Source organism: Octopus bimaculoides, chromosome 13 (genome assembly GCF_001194135.2).
Source record: "Octopus bimaculoides isolate UCB-OBI-ISO-001 chromosome 13, ASM119413v2, whole genome shotgun sequence".
NCBI classification, from domain to species: domain Eukaryota; kingdom Metazoa; phylum Mollusca; class Cephalopoda; order Octopoda; family Octopodidae; genus Octopus; species Octopus bimaculoides.
Window position 1 is genome coordinate 36,903,697 of NC_068993.1, and position 16,927 is coordinate 36,920,623.

General features: G+C 37.6%; 1 protein-coding gene across 3 annotated transcripts in view; it reads left to right on the forward strand.

The window, feature by feature from the left end:
- LOC106878852 (alkylated DNA repair protein alkB homolog 8) overlaps positions 1–16,927 on the forward strand; it is a 48,631-nt gene that overhangs the window by 1,423 nt on the left and 30,281 nt on the right. For 2 of the 3 annotated variants that reach the window (XM_014928193.2, XM_014928192.2), the window contains exons 2-5: positions 9,933–10,158; positions 13,121–13,246; positions 13,737–13,937; positions 15,919–15,989. In XM_014928193.2, the coding sequence (XP_014783679.1) occupies positions 9,933–10,158; positions 13,121–13,246; positions 13,737–13,937; positions 15,919–15,989 (624 nt within the window). Of the gene's footprint in view, positions 1–4,264; positions 4,345–9,932; positions 10,159–13,120; positions 13,247–13,736; positions 13,938–15,918; positions 15,990–16,927 lie in introns of all 3 variants that reach the window. The other variant, XM_014928194.2, reaches the window with a different exon arrangement.

The window sequence follows — 16,927 nt, forward strand, 5'->3', positions numbered from 1 at the left end:
TGTTCGGCAAAAGAGATAGAATAAATACTAGGCTTACAAAGAATAAGTCCTGGAGTCGATTTACTCGACTAAAAGGCAGTGCTCCAGCATGGCCACAGTCAAATGACTGAAACAAGTGAAAGAGTAAAAATTTCTAATTTAGAGTAAAATAGTTGTACATTGATAAAATGTTGTTCACTGCAATTGGATTTGCTTGTTATGAACGTTTTTAAAAATAAAAACCAGGGCTTACATTTGCAAATACTTGTGCAGGTAATTCAGGCATGTTGCTAAATACTGGCCTTATGTTCAGAGGGAGACTATGTTTGTGTTAGAATGAGTCAATAATTTTTTTTTGTTAAAAGCTGTTTCCTAGTCTCTGCATCAAAATCAATCTTTAATCTGAAATATATTTCTTGAGAGTGCCACAAATAGCTGAGGGCCATCTCCCTGAAAGGATCTGTGATTTGTCTGTTTTCCTACTTACTAGGAAAACAGACAAATCACAAGTCTCTTTAGGGAGATGGCCCTGCTTGATATGTCAGAAAGGTATTGGTAGAAACTACATATAGCATACCCAGTGCTAGCTATATAAACATGTCCAGTGGGGACTGTCAGTGTAAATGATTTGAGAAAAGAATTGGGTTTTAAGAGACATTAGATGCTGCATGCAAGAGTGAAGACTGTAGTGGTATGGTCATGAGATGCATATGAATGAGGGCAGCTGCATGAAGAAGTGTCTATCTTTAACTGTGGAGGGAACCTTTGGAAGGGGTAGACTCAGGTGATGTGGGACAGAGTGGTGAGAAAGGATCTTGAGATTTTGGGCTTCACTCAGGAGATGACAAGGGACCAAGACTTCTGGCAATTTGCTGCACTTGAGAATGCATATCAAGCTAAGTAAAATCATGGCCATCCATACATACAGGCATGTCCTTTTCTGCTATGTCTCCCACTACCTCTCTCAGCAGAGAGGTCATTGTCTTGTGGGTTTGCAGGTGCTGTTGTTACGTGAAAAGTACCCGTTTTTGTGTCATGTAAAAAGCATCCATTTCGGTTTCACATAAAAGTGGCTGAGCTGGTGCCATGTAGAAAAGCACCCATTCCAGTACCATTGTAGAAAGGCACCTCTGCTGGTGCCACATGAAAAACACCTATGCCAGTGCCATGTATAAAGCACACATGTTGGTGTCACTTAAGTACCCAGTATACTCTATAAAGTGGTTGGTGTTAGGAAGGGCATCCAGCCATATAAATCATACTTAGACAATTGGAGTCTGGAAAGCTCTCTGGTTGGTCAGCTCCTGTTAAACCATCCAACCTATGCCAGCATGGAAAACGGACATTAAATGATGATGATGATTAACACATCAATCACTGCTGTTATCAACACCACTGTCACCGCTGTTGTTTTTTTTATCATTGCTATCTTAGAGAAATTCATCTTCAGTGCTATCTATCACATTACTGATTACAAAATATTTTTTAAACCATGGCTGTTATTTCTGCTCTTATAGTTGCCTATGATGACTTCATCTATTGACATAGCAGTACAGTAACAGGTCACTTTAGTTACTCTTGCTTTTTATTTTTGAGCCCTAAACCTCATTAGGTTGGTTACCTGGGTTTCCTGGTGTATGAGTGACCAGCATCACAACATTTCCCCTGAATGGGACATCAATCCAGAGCTTATGGCCAGCAATTTTGAGAGTAGGGGATAAGTGTACCTACTTGTTCCACCCTTATCATCATCATCATTTAATGTCCATTTTTCCATACTGGCTGGATGTTCTTCCTAATGTCAACAACTTCACAGAGTGTACTAGGTGCCTTTTTTAAGTAACACTGGCTTGGGTGCTTTTACATGGCACCAGTACGGGTGCTTTTACATGGCACTTGCATGGGTGCTTTTAAATGGCACTAGCACAGGCCTTTTTATGTGGCACTAACACAGGTACTTTTATGTGGTACCATCATGGGTGCTTTAAGATTTTTGCTGTTTGTGCTTTGTGGGCTTGAAATTTATTCCACATTAATGTTAATTTCCACAACAAACTACTGGATGCTGTGGCCATAATCCATCCAATCATAGTTTTGTGCTACCATCATTTATCAACCTTTTTGCTATGAATGTGAACAAGTGTACCAGGTGGAATAAATTCTTTGGAAATTGGTTTTCATTTAACAATTGCTAAAGGCAAGAGCTTTATGATCCTTGCATAACAAGCCAAAATTCCAGTAGAGTGAGAGTTTTATATCCAGTTGTTTTTATGGTCACTGACTGTGTTCCTGTATTTTTCAATAGTGTTGTGTTGAGTCATAGAGAGAGTTTTCACCAAATACTATTGTGTTCATATGTAATCCTTTACAATCAGTAGTGTTAGTCAAACTGACAAGACAAAAGTTCCTTAAATATACATCATCAAGTACAAACACACTAAAAGCATGCACCCTTATTAACATACTGATGACATTTATAATATACAGTACTTACATCATCATCATCGTTTAACGTCCGCTTTCTATGCTAGCATGGGTTGGACAATTTGACTGAGGACTGGTGAAACCAGATGGCTACACCAGGCTCCAATCTGATTTGGCAGAGTTTCTACGGCTGGATGCCCTTCCTAACGCCAACCACTCAGAAAGTGTAGTGGGTGCTTTTACGTGTCACCTGCACAAAGGCCAGTCAGGCGGTACTGGCAACGGCCACACTCAGGATGGTGTATTTTATGTGCCACCTGCACAAAAGCCAGTCCAGGGGCACTGGCAACGATCTCGCTCGAAAATCCTACGAAGGCCAGTCAGGCGGTTTACAATATACAGTATTCATAGTAATGATTTTGCACCTTGCTATAACACTAACAACTTTACAAACAGTTTTGTTTCATATTGCCTATTTGCTAATGATACTTCATTTATATTCTCTTTTTGTTAATATACCTTCATCTCTATATTGTCTACTTGCTAATAGTATTTCGTCTATATTGTCTATTTGTCCTAGCTAATAATTGTTCTTTTCTTGGCATAGATCATATTTATTTGTGAAACTCCCAGATGTTTTCTTCATACTCTTCAGATATCTTCTTTGCAGTCCTGGTCTTTACTCTCATACTTGACTCCTGCTTCTTCAGGATGTAGCATCATGATGAAAAACCAGTAAATTCATCTGTTGGTACATTTCCCTTTTCTTCTAATTTCTTTGCCTTACACTATTATTATCATTGTGGAGATTTTATAGCCCCATAGTTCGTTGATTGTGTATCCATGGTTTGTGACTTCCTCCAGTTCTTAATGATGTGCTTCTTTATGATGAAGTCCACATTTTTTTCATTCTTCTGTTTTCTCATTTGGTGGTGATCTATACCATAGCTCAACTACCTAGTTGCTGTATTGTTTGACATATACAAAACTTGTAGCTTGTAATTATGCCTGTCTTCTCTGCATGTGTAGCATTGTAGAGGGGTTGTAAGTTAAATAACTAAACTGACAGGTAACAGATGGTGTCTAATTCAGAGGTACTACTGCTGGCCTACAAAAGATGTGAAGCATCAGCGTTATTGATTCACCATAAATCAAATAAATGACATTCTGTTACCAGTGCCAGTGAGCCCTTGTAAACAGCTACTAGTTACCATTAATTACAAAACTAATGAATATCGTAATCATAAATCCAAGATATGTTTAGTATGTGTGAATATAGATGTACTGTGCGGGTGGCACATGAGATGCACCATTTTGAGCGTGGCCGTTGCCAGTACCGCCTGACTGGCTCCCGTAGGATTTTCGAGCGAGATCGTTGCCAGTGCCCCTGGACTGGCTTGTGCGGGTGGCACATAAAAGACACCATTTCGAGCGTGGCCGTTTTCGTGCGGGTGACACGTAAAAGCACCCACTACACTCTCTGAGTGGTTGGCGTTAGGAAGGGCATCCAGCTGTAGAAACTTTGCCAAATCAGACTGGAGCCTGGTGTTGCCATCCGGTTTCACCAGTCCTCAGTCAAATCCTCCAACCCATGCTAGCATGGAAAGCGGACGTTAAACGATGATGATGATGATGATGATGATTACGAAATGGGGTTTCTTGTGAATATCAGACCCAGTTGTTGAATGTTGTTCTATCATCTGACATTTTACATTTTATTGAAAAAATGAGATGTAGGGGAATTCTTAAGGAGTTTTTCAGGAATAAAGTTCATCTTATGAGCCAGGAAATATGTAAGTTTGTGTATATATGCTGCTGTTTGATTCAAACTGTTTGTTACCCCTATACTTTTATCTTAAAGGAATTTGAACTCCAGGTATTTTGAAAAGAGAAATCAGGAAAATCATTTTGTGTATTTGAAAATAATGTCTAAATCATCAGGTGACTACCTTTATTTTAATAGCATATTGTATAATATGCTGTAATGTTCTATATATTTTAAAAATCTTTTATTACTGTATTTCTGTTAAAATATGCTACCTTTGTTTCAATTAACTCTTTGGCATTCAGATTACCCTGTCAAATGTAATGCTTATTTATTCAATTTGTTCTGAGTTAATTGTGGATTATCTTGTAGCTTCTAGAGTTCAATGATGTGATTGTTTATTTTCAGAATGACTTTGTAGGATAGGTGCGGGAGGTTGGATCTAGCCTGTATGAACATGAAACAGGTTGAGAATTTGGACCTGATACGGCCAATGCTAAAAGGTTAATTGTAAAAATAATGAAGAATTTAGTAAAACAACTTTGTCATTGTTCATTTGGTGTTTGGTACATACATTGACTTGAAATTTTAGTGGAAGGTTTTAATTTAGATCATTTTAAAACAAAAAATGTATATCATAGAACTATGGGTGCTCTTGGGCAGGCTGGCATCAAAAGAGTTACTCTGCTATCAGTAAACTAAAATATCTAAATACACATGTTATCTACTTTTTTGCCCTTTTAGATATGAATTGTTGCTAATTTGCTAGAGTAAAAAAAAGTTTCTCTGTTTGGATTGCTAACTGAATATAACTTCAAAATTTGTAGTTTGAAAAGCATGATTTAAAAAAATGATCAATTTTCAAATTTGGAGAATGATTAAAAATCATTTTGTGTTATGTTGTAATAGGGTGGAAGGTGAGTGGAGTGTTGGGATGAAAGAAATATTGTGTTTGTTACGGAATATATTGATCTCTGTTAATATTAATTTCTAACATTAGCATGTGGCCACAAATTTGAGTAATTGTTTGTATAATTTATTTAATCAACTCAACCACTTATTTTTGTTTTTGTATTTTTTATATTATTTTATATTACAATTAAAGAATAAGAATATTATTGGTTACATGTTTACAGTATACCTATCACTGGGGCAAGGGAGTGTCTGTAATTCACTGCTAAACAAATGTCTCCATTTAATATTTATCTAAGTCTTTTGAATATGAACAGCACAATGGCAAAACGTGTTTTCATGACAGGCTGCAAATGAACAACTCTTCTTGTATGACAGTGATTTTTGTTAACATACACACACACACAACATATATTTATGGCTTCTTTCATTTTCAGTCTGCGATATCCGCTCACAAACCTATGGTCATCCCAGGGCTATAGCAGAAGACACTTGCTTATGTATGTGTGTGTGTGTGTGTGTGTGTATACATACACATGCACACACATGTCGCACAACACAACAAGCTTCCTCACAGTTTTCATCTACTAACCCACTGCTATGATAGAAGAGACTTGCTCAAGGGTTTGTAAAGTAGGATTGAACCTTGAAGCATATGGTTGTGAAGCAAATTTCTTAAACACAGAGCCATACCTGCAGCCAGGAACTTCATTTTATCAATTCTGAACAGATGAAAGGCAAAGTTGACTTCAGCAGGATTTGAGCTCAGAACTTAAAGGACTTCAACTTTGTATTTTCCTTGATCAGTCCCTTTTCAGTATTGATTTCTAAAACAGGCACCATGCCACACACCTGGGTAGGAGGGTTTAGTTCATTATATTGACTCTCTCAACCAGTACTTGACTGTTAGTTTATTTTATCAACCAAGGAATAATGAATGGAACTGTCAACCTATGCAGGATTTGAAATTAGAGTCTAAAGCGCTGTAAATTAAGTACTACAAATCATTTCATCTGCTGCTCTAATGATTCTATCAATCTATTTGTTAATGTTTGATAATGTTTATAAATTACTATTGGGTTGCCTAAAAAGTCCTTTTGCTTTTTAAGTGAAAATAAGACACAAGTTTTAAACGTAGAGTGATTTATTTAATCAATGATATAATTACCAATTGATTTCAAAATCTTCTGCTTTCATTGGCCAAGAGCTCTTCCAGGTGAATTTCTACACCATCTTTAGAACTGAAAGTCTGTCTATTTAATGAATTTGAAGAGGCCAAAATAGGTAGAAATCTGAAGGCACAAAGTTGGGTGAATATGGAGAGTGAGGCAAAACTTCCCAACCAAGCCATAGTAACATTTTTTTGTGTCTGCAGAGAAGCCTGCAGTCTGGCATTGTCACGGTGAAAGACAGTGCCCTTGTAACTGAAAAGTTCTGGATGCTTCTCATTGATTACTGTGTTTAATTTGTGTAGCTGGTCACAGTACACATCTGAAGTGATGGTCCTGATCATAGGAAGATGCTCATAAAAGGCCATGCCCTTCCAATCCCACCAAAGTCCTGCACTGGAGGTTGTTTGTGGTGGTTTACTGCACTTACCCATGATCATTTGTGCTTCACGTTGTTATAATGACTCATTTGTCTTTTCTTGTCAACATTCTTTTCAAAAAAGGATAATTTTTGTTCATGTATCTGCTGCAAATTGCAGTTGGACATTCATTGGGCCATGCTCTCCTCATTCAATTGATGTGTGACCCAAACATTGAGCCTGCTGGTGTAACCAAGTTGGTGCAGATAGTTTTTAGTACTTGATTAGGATATTTGGAGAATATCTGCAATGATCCTTGTAAAATGGAGTAGGGTATGACTAACTCCTTCACTTTGTTGCTGTTAATCTCTCAGTTGGTCGGCTTCTTGAATGGAAAAATTTCCTGATTAAAATCTTGAAAACCACTTCTGGCACATATGTTCCATAACAGCATTCTGTACACAACACATATCTTCCTGCATGTTTCCATTGCTTTCTGATGTGTTGATAATGTTCATTTTGATTTTCCATTTTCAGGATGATCTTAAGCACACAAAATACAACCTGTCTCATTGCAAGTTCATGTCAAACTATGTTAGAGTGTCAGGTATCTAGCAAGTATGCATATGTAAAGGAAGAAAATGTAAATAAACTTTTGGGTCAACCCAATATTTTAAATGAACAGCTGAAACAGAATCTAAACTTTCATCTGATACCTTAACAATTTTGCCAGTCTACATTTTAATGTCTAATAATGTTTGAAGCTTAACTTTTTTTTTAAAGTGGTTGTATTTCCAGTTTTGTAGTGAGTTGAAAATGTTTTAAGTAGAGTTGTTGAGAATGTGAATCACTTATAGACACACAGATAGACAACTTGTTAATATGTTTTCTCTTTTTGGTTTTGAGTAAGAAGTAGAGCATGGCTAATGGTTAATGTTGCTTTTCTTCCCTCTCCTTATAAAACATTTATTGTTTGACATAGTGTAATACTTTATAACTAGTTGTCTGTGATATGAGTACACATGATAATGTGTCTCTTTAACATTATAACAAAAAGGTTTGTAATTCAGTCCCACTGTACAGCACCTTGGCAAGTGTGTTCTACTCTAGCCCTGGACTGCTCTGTGCCTTGTGAGTAAATTTGGTAGATGGAAACTGTGAGGAAGCATAATCGTCGTCATCATCATCATTGAATGTCCATGTTCCATGTTGGCATAGGTTGGACGGTTTGATAGGATCCACTGTGTCCAAAGACTGCAGTTTGCTTCAATATCTGTTGTGGCCTGGTTTTTACTTGATGCCCTTCCTATTGCCAACCATTTTACAGTGTGCACTGGGTACTTATTTTCAAGCCGCCTGCACTATTGAGGTCGCCATACAATTCATAAGATTATGAACCCTGCGGAAGATGTGTGTGTGTGTGTGGTGGGGAGCAACTTCATGCTCAGGGACAAGGGGATTACTATGACAGGAGGTGGGGAGAGCAACTTCCTGCAGAGGGGTCTGCATGACTGCTAACGTCTTATAGGGGAAGAGAAAGCGAAAAATAATTGATGGGAGCTGCAGGACATACATAATGGTGATAAAGTGCCTAGGTGTTCCCCCCCACCCACTGAGTAGAAGTGGGTGAAAGGGTAGGGTTGAAGGGTAGATAAAACAGAATCATGAACTGGGGAAGATAGAAGGATGCAGATGAACAACAGAAGTAGTAAAGATGATACAATGGCTGGAAGGGTGGGGAACAAGAGAGAGGTAAGATTTGGTTGAGTAGACTGGAGACAGAGGGAGGGGGAAGAGGCCGACATAATTCATGGGGTGAAAGAGAATCACTGTAATGGGTGGAGAACCCCAAGCTTTCAGAACTCAGTTTTGCTGCCGTGTGTGTGTGTGTGTGCATATGTGTGCACGTGTGTGTGTGTGTGTGTGTTGATTTTGAACCCTGCTCCCTGCTTGACAATCAGTGTTGGGTTGTTTATGTCACTGTGACTTAGCAATTTGGCAAAGTGACTGATAAAATAAGTACCAGGCTTAAAAAAAAAGGCCTGGAGTTGACCAAATGTTTGACTAAAACCCTTCAAGCCAGTGCCCCAGCATGGCTGCAGACAAATGACTGAAACAAGTAACAGATTAAAGATAATTAATTCAAAACAAATGTGAATAAATAAGTATTACATTAGACAGAAAAATCTGAATGTGAAAGGGTTAATCTACAATTTTCCTTGCTAGCATGGGTTTAGAAAGATAGCTATGAGAGAGAGAGAATTTTATGGCTGGATGTGCAGGTGTGACTGTGTGGTTATGTAGTTCTCTTTCCAGCCACATGGTTTTGAGTTTCATCCTAATAGTGTGGCACCTTGGGCATGTGTCTTCTTCCTGGTGGAGTTGGGGTGGGCAAGAAAGGACAATGCAAGAGTGTAGAGAAAGGGCAACAGAAACAAATAGCACTTATGACTGAAAGGTGTAGAGCAGGGTGTAAGTAAAATAATATATCGTTGTCGTTGTCTAATGTCCATGTTCTATGCTGGCATAGGTTGACAGGATCTGATGTAGCCAAAGATAGCATCATACTCCAATATCTGCTTTGGCACTGTTTCCAAGGCTGGATGTCCTTCCTAACACCCACCACTTTACAGTGTGTATTTGGTGCCTTTTTTTTGAGCCACCAGCTCTATTGAGATTTCCATGCAGTTTGCAAGACTATGAGCCCTGAGGGAGGTAGACACAGCTTTATGGTATGGGATGAATTAAGGTACAAGAGAAGAGGGGGTAGAACAGGTTCTTCTAGTAGAGCTGTATTGTTACTCACATTTAGTAGGGGAGAGAGGTAATGATCAGTAGGACCTGTGAAGAGATAGGTATTAGGAATGAGGTATTTAGAGTGATCCCTCAAGATCTGAGGGGAGTAGAAGTGAATGGGTATCTGGGGTTGGCAAGATTGTACAGGGATCAGGAGACAGCCTGCAACTGTAAAAATGTTGGGTAGAGTTGAAGGGTGATAACCAATAGGTCATGAGTTTGGGAAGATAGAAGGATGCCAGAGGGAGGAGGTAGGTGAGAGTGGCAGGACAATAATGATTCTGTTGACAGAAGGACAAGAGAAAGATGACAGTGAAATTGGATGCAGGAGCAGAGGGGAGAGGTAGGCATAGAACATAGTGTGAGAGGTAGTTTGGTTCATATATATATGTATATAAATATATATATATATATCAGGAAACTGAAAAAGAGAGAAGGTATCAACTTATGTTACTCACTGAAATAAAAGTAGTTTTCCAGTATAAAAACCTCATATTCTCCAGAATTGTTGCTTTTGTTTTTCCCTAGATTCTTTGTGTATTCAATGGTGGACTGGACACTGGTGTGAGCAAGGAAGAAATAGAAGAGGCTTTCTGTGAAGATGTCCGTGCTGAAGAAATTATCATGCTGCCTCAAAGACCTTATGCCTTTATATGTTACCTTTCTACTGAAGATGCAGTACAGGCCGCCAATAAATTGAACGGTACTAAACTAAGTAATGGAAACAACATCTATATTTCTTTTTTAAAGACAAGTAAGTGATCAGTATTTTCTTTTTAATATTTAACTCTTCTTCTCCAGGCCACTTCTATTTTATATCACCTTCCCTTCAAGCTCATATTTACCATTGACCACCTCTGCATCCTTTTACTACAATCACTTCTCTACTAGTCTCTAATCATCTGTCTGTCTTCTCTCACATTCTTGCAAACTTATTCGCCCAATCTTCCTGATCTTCTGTCCCATTTCTCTCTTCTACTCACTTTACCCACCTTCTTGCATTTATATTTCTTTCTAGCTATTCCAACAAACCCTTTATATAATGCAAAGTAGTCATGTATCTCCTTTTCAGCTATACCTGTCTCTCTCTTTCTCTCTCTGTCTCATACTTTAGCCCCTTAACAGCCTAGAGCCACCTTTTCTACTACACTTGTACTCGGTCAAGGAAGCTTTTTTGTCTTGTGAGTTACATTGTAACTCCTCTAGAACTACTGCTGCAAAATAAACACTCAGTTACATTCTGTAAAGTGGTTGGCAACAGGGAGGGCATCTGGTCATTGAAACCATACCAAAGCAGACATTGAAGCATGACACAGTCTTCTAACTTGGATTCTGCTAAACCATTCAACCTATGATGGCATGACTGACAGGCATTAAATGACAATGATAATGATATTTATTTTGTAATTATACATCTATTTTTATACATTGGTTATATAAGTTTACATTGTAACTTTCATTGAGGAATAAGCTGTGGTTGAGTAACCCTGATCAGTTTTGCATGTAAATATTATAGAATTTGTGGATGGATTAAAGCCTCAAACTGGTGTTAATAACTGGTTTTCTTTTCTTTATTGTTGGAAGGTGTTAAAACTTCTAACCACCTCTCTGTCATGCGTGTACCTATGTTCATGTAAATTGGTTTTCAAATTTTGACACAAGAGCAGCAATTTCGTGGGAGTGGGGTGGGGGCTAAGTCAACTACATTGACCCCAGTGTTCATCCTCCTTCTCTTCATCATCATCCTTTAATGTCCATTTTCCATGCTGGTATGGGTTGGATGGTTTGACCAGGGCTGGCCAGCTGGAGAGCTTCACCAGGTTCCAGTCTGAGTTGGCTTAGTTTCTGCAGCTGGATGCCCTTCCTACTGTCAACCACTTTACAGAGTGTGCTAGGTGCTTTTATTATGCCACTGGCACAAGTGCTTTTTACATGATGCCACCAAAGGTGCTTTTTATGTGGCACTGGCACAGGATTCTTGCAGGCCAATCCTCTTCACCAGGGAATGCAGCCTTAACACTACTGGTACTTATTTTATCAACTCTGTAAGAACAAAAGGTAAAGTTGACCGTGGCGGATTTTGACAGCTGAAATGCCACCAAATAATTTGCCTGGCATGCAAATGCTTCTGTCAGCTTGCTGCCTTACATGCTGAGTATCTCAAACATGTTAACTTTTTTTTTTAATGTAAATAGTGAGGAAATTTTTTCCAGGTAGATATGTATGTTAATAATAATATAGATGAAGCAACATCCTAGAAACTTGGGTTTACTTTAACCCTTTTGATACAATCCTTCCGAGACCACCTCTGATTGTATGATAGAAACTCTTTGTTTCAAGGTGGTGAGCTGGCAGAAACGTTAGCACGCCGGGCGAAATGTTTAGCGGTATTTCGTCTGCCGTTACGTTCTGAGTTCAAATTCCGCCGAGGTCGACTTTGCCTTTCATCCTTTCGGGGTCGATAAATAAAGTACCAGTTACGCACTGGAGTCGATGTAATCGACTTAATCCCTTTGTCTGTCCTTGTTTGTCCCCTCTATGTTTAGCCCCTTGTGGGCAATAAAGAAATAAGAAACTCTTCGTTTTAAAATGATATAAATTAAAGCTTCCTATCAAAATTTAATATTCAGTTACTTGCTTAATATTGACTCACTTATTTTATGAAATTCTTCGTTTGTTTTTTTTTTTCAAAATTAATCTAGTGACATTACATTTCAACAGAAATTTAGTAACAAAATAGGTTGATTGGAGTGTTCCTAACCAAGGTAGATAACTCTGTTTGTCATACTCCACTGTTTCGAAACTTACTATTTCTATCTCACTGATAAGTGATTAAGTTCTAAACGATTTTTAACAGTGTTAGCAGTTTTGCAAATGCTTAACTATGCAGAAATTGTGATATCAATGCTAACATTTTGAATGCTATACAATAATATCCTTGCTAGCATTTAAATTGCTCTAAAAAAAACAAAAGGTGCTAATAAGCATGAAATTAGTTGTAATAAAAAACTGCAAGAGTTACCTGCCTTGTATATTCTCTTGTTTTTGTTCATGAATAGATGAAAATACATTTATCCCTGGATAGTAACATCCTCTAGTAGATTTGGTATCTGTTTCTAGACAGCTAAGTCAAATTAAGAGACCATGAAATGTATTCTTTTCTCCTATTCTTTAACTTGTTTCTGTCATTTGACTGCAACCATGCTGGAGCACTGCTTTGAAGGGTTTTAGTCAAACAAATCGACACCAAGACTTATTTTTTCAAGACTAGTATTTATTCTGTCTCTTTTTCCGAATCGCTAATTTACGGGACATAAACATACCAACACTGGTTGTCAAGCGGAGATGGGGGGACAGACAGACAGACGGACACACACATACACACACACACAATGGGCTTCTTTCAGTTTCTATCTGCCAAATCCACTGACAAGGCTTTGGTCGGTCTGAGGCTATAGTAGAAGACATTTGCCCAAGGTACCACGCTGTGGGACTGAACCCAGAACTATGTGGTTGAGGAGCAAGCGTCTTACCACACAGCCACACCTGAAGATTTTAAAACAGAAACTTTTTAGTTGTTGACCCATGCCATCTTCATTTATTCTCTCCCTTTCTGCGACCGAGTGGAACCCTTGAATACATCTCTGTAATCAATGAGTTCTTTGACTTAGTTTTTTTTTTTTTTTTTTTTTTTTTTTTTTCTTTCTATTTGGTAGTTCCATCGTGCTTAGTTCCATCCACAGACCTACCACCAGGTTTGATTCTTCTGAAAGATTTCATCAGTGAAGATTACGAAACCCAGCTGATCAGTGCTATAGAATGGGCTGACTGTGATAATCCAAGTAAGGCATTTTTTTTTTGTTTATTTTCCAGTAGAGTAAATACAAAATAGCTCTATTGGTTAAATATCTTTACATCTCCTCTCGTTTATTTCTTTAGATGTGATTCCAAGTTGTGTGTTAATGATTCTGCCAGCTTGCCACTTTATTTAGAGTTTAATATTGACATCTATTAATAAATAATGAGCCAACAAGAAGAACCTCTTGACCTGCTAGAAATCGCAGTCAACTCTCATATCTCATCCTAAAAAAAAAAGGACACTTTAGACAATGTAGTCCTAGATAACTCTATAACCCTTGTAAAGACAGGCTAGTCTCAACCAGAATATCTCTGATCATTCAGTATTGACCTAGGATTAAACAACAATAAAATTTAAAATATGACGGTTATAAATTTTTAAGTAGGTTGACTAAAGCCAACTCAAACATGTGTCCTAATTAAAATTTCATTTTGTAGTTTTTTAAATTCAATTCTTGTTGTTTCATTATACAGCCCAAACAACTTTGAAACACCGAAAAACAAAGCACTATGGATACGAGTTCTTGTACAGCACAAACAATGTTGATCCAAGCACTCCTCTTCCTTGTGGAATCCCTCCAGTATGTGATAAATTAATTTCAAAGGTTATGCAACATGGATTAATTAACCACTGTCCAGACCAGTTGACTGTCAACCAATACTTACCCGGACAAGGTATGTGTGCATCAAGCCACTCAGTATTTGTACATTCAGTTTTTGTCACTATTTGTTTTGTGTGTGTACGTGTGTGTGTGTGTGTGTTTAATGAAATAAAAGTTTTGTGTGTGTATACAGGAAACCCTTGAGATTTGTCAGTTCAAATTTCATGTGTTCATATTCCTCAAACTTTCACAAATTTAAGGATTTCAAAAGTTGAATGTATGAATCTTGAGAATTGCCTGTTTATTCAAAATAATAGAAGCACTACCGGAAAAAACTCTGCGTTTAATACAAGCAAATTGTGTACACTACGTCTAGGTATAAGCCTATAAGCTGTGAAGTACAATTCCCTTTCTCTCTTTCTCTGTGGATAGAGAGATGAATAGCTGACCTGTGAACAAATTGTTAAAAAACATTGAAGCTAGTCAGGCCAGTCTTTTGTTTTTTTGACCACAAAGAGAAAAATGTGGTTTAACTCCATAATCTACTTTTTATAATGAGGTTAAAATTGGGTTTGCTAAAATTCTCTATCATAAGATATGTATGTATATAGGAATGTAAAGGGATGTAATTGAATAGTACAAGGCATTTTGTCCATCATTCTACAGTGTGGAACTGGTACTTAATTTACTGACCTCGAAAGGATGAAAGACAAAGTCAACCTTGGCAGAATTTGAATTCAGAATGTGAAGATGGACGAATTACCGCCAAGCATTTCGCCTGGTGTGCTAACGATTCTGCCAGCTTGGCACCTTAATAATAATAATAATAATAATAATAATAATAGGCTTCATACATTTGTACCCCAGTGTCACTTTGATGACATGCACTGCTCTCTCACTCAATAATAATAATAATTCTTTCTACTGTAGACACAAGGCCTGAAATTTGGGGGAGGAGGATAGTCGATTATATTGGTCCCAGTGTGTAACTGGTACTTATTTCATTGACCCTGAAAGGATGAAGGGCAAAGTCAACCTTGGCAGAATTTGATTTCAAAGTGTGAAGACAGACGAAATACCGCTAAACATTTCGCTTGGCATGCTGACAATTCTGTCAGTTCACTGCCATAATAATAATATTAATAATTCTTTCTAATTTTGGTACAATATCCACAATTTTGAGAGTTCTTGACTTGTATTTTATTTTATTAACCTTGAAAAGATAGAAAGCAAAGTTGATCTTGGTGGGATTTGAACTTAGAATTTAAAGAGCTAGAACAAACACTGCATAGTATTTTCTTTCTGATACTCTAACAAATCTGTCAGCTAACTGCTTTCACCCTGAATATAATAACAATGCTTTCTTATAACAGAACACTTTTTACCATGCTGAATATAGATGTATCAATTCTATGACATAGTTTATAACCATTCATCTTCATCTCATTGAAAAGTTCAATGTCCTCTGATCTGACCTCACTACTTGTCTCTTGGTCTTCGCAATATGTGGAAGAAGGTTCCAGATGTTATCTTATTTCTCTTGTTCTCTAATTCATTTATGCCATTATTAATGGCAATCTCTTGAGTGATGACTGAAAGAGTGTGATTGTGATTACAAGTGCCTGAAATAGGGTTCCTGTGAAGGATCTCAGGTGATTTAGCTCTCCAGATTGAGTCGATACTTCTCCACATTGAGAGGTAACACCTCTTGTACTACAGACTTGTGATTAGCATGATGCAAGAAAGAATTGCAAGACAAGTTCTTTAAACTGAGCCAACTGGCAGGAGACTTAATGGTAAGAGGTGGTTGGATAATATCCAGAGTCTCAGCTAGTCACACTTGGGAATCCATCCAGAAAGTCTAATGACAGTTCCTTCTGATAGGACCCTATGGAGGAAATGCCCAAGGACTCTACTCCAACAACCCTTCCAGGAATGAATGGACAGATAGAATCTTGTATTTCTGTAACATGAAGTTTTTTTTTCTCACATGTTGTCCTCTATATACCATGTTACTACATTAATTATGAACATTGATATATATTTACTTGTAGGTATACCACCACATGTAGATACTCCTTCAGCTTTTGAAGATGGAATCGTTTCCTTAAGTCTTGGTTCTATGGTGAGATTTCTAACTATACAGAATTTTATTTTCTAAATATTATTACAAATTTTTTGTTTATTGTGTGTGTACGGTTAGAGGTCTGTAAATGTTCGTTTGCTGAAATGGCTACAACTACTACTATTTATTATGATTGTTGCATATTGTCCAGTCACGGAATTCAGTTTCTGTAATTAATTGATCTGTATTATGTCTTTGAAGTATTTTAATATTTAATAATTCTTCTTCGATGGAATGTGATGAAATTTTTTTTAATATTTCAAGGGAGAGAACTCTGGATTTATATTTTACAAGTTTTTTCCCTTAATTAAAGAAAATGAAAACTTCTGCGAACATATTTTATCTTTTGTTCCAGTCAATTCGACTTCACCCATGCTGGAGCACAGCCTTGAAGAATTTTTAGTAGAATCGAACCCAGTATTTGTTTTTTGTTAAACCTTGTATTTATTCTGTCGGTCTGTTTTGGCGAACCGTTTAGTTACAGGGACGTAAACATCCAAAACCAGTTGTCAAGCAGTAGTGACACACACACACACACACATATTTATACACGTTTCGATGTTTGCGTAGGTCTGACAGAATTTGTCGAGGCACTTTTCAATGGCTGGATGCCAAGCAAGGTAATATTTCCCCATGACCAGACAATCTCTTGTAGAATATTGGAAACAAAAGACATATGCTTGTGCTCATTTACAACCCCCACTTTGTGAAAAACTAAGAGATACAAGCACACGCATATGTATATACAAACAGGAAAAATCTATTTCTCTGCAGATTAAAAAAATGCCGAACACCATGCAAGCATGGCTGTGTGGTAAGGAGCTTGTTTCTCAACCACATGGGTCCAGGTTCAGTCCCATTGTGTGGCACCTTGGGCAAATGTCTTCTACTATAGACTTGGCTTGACCAAATCCTTGTGTGTGGATTTGGTAGATGGA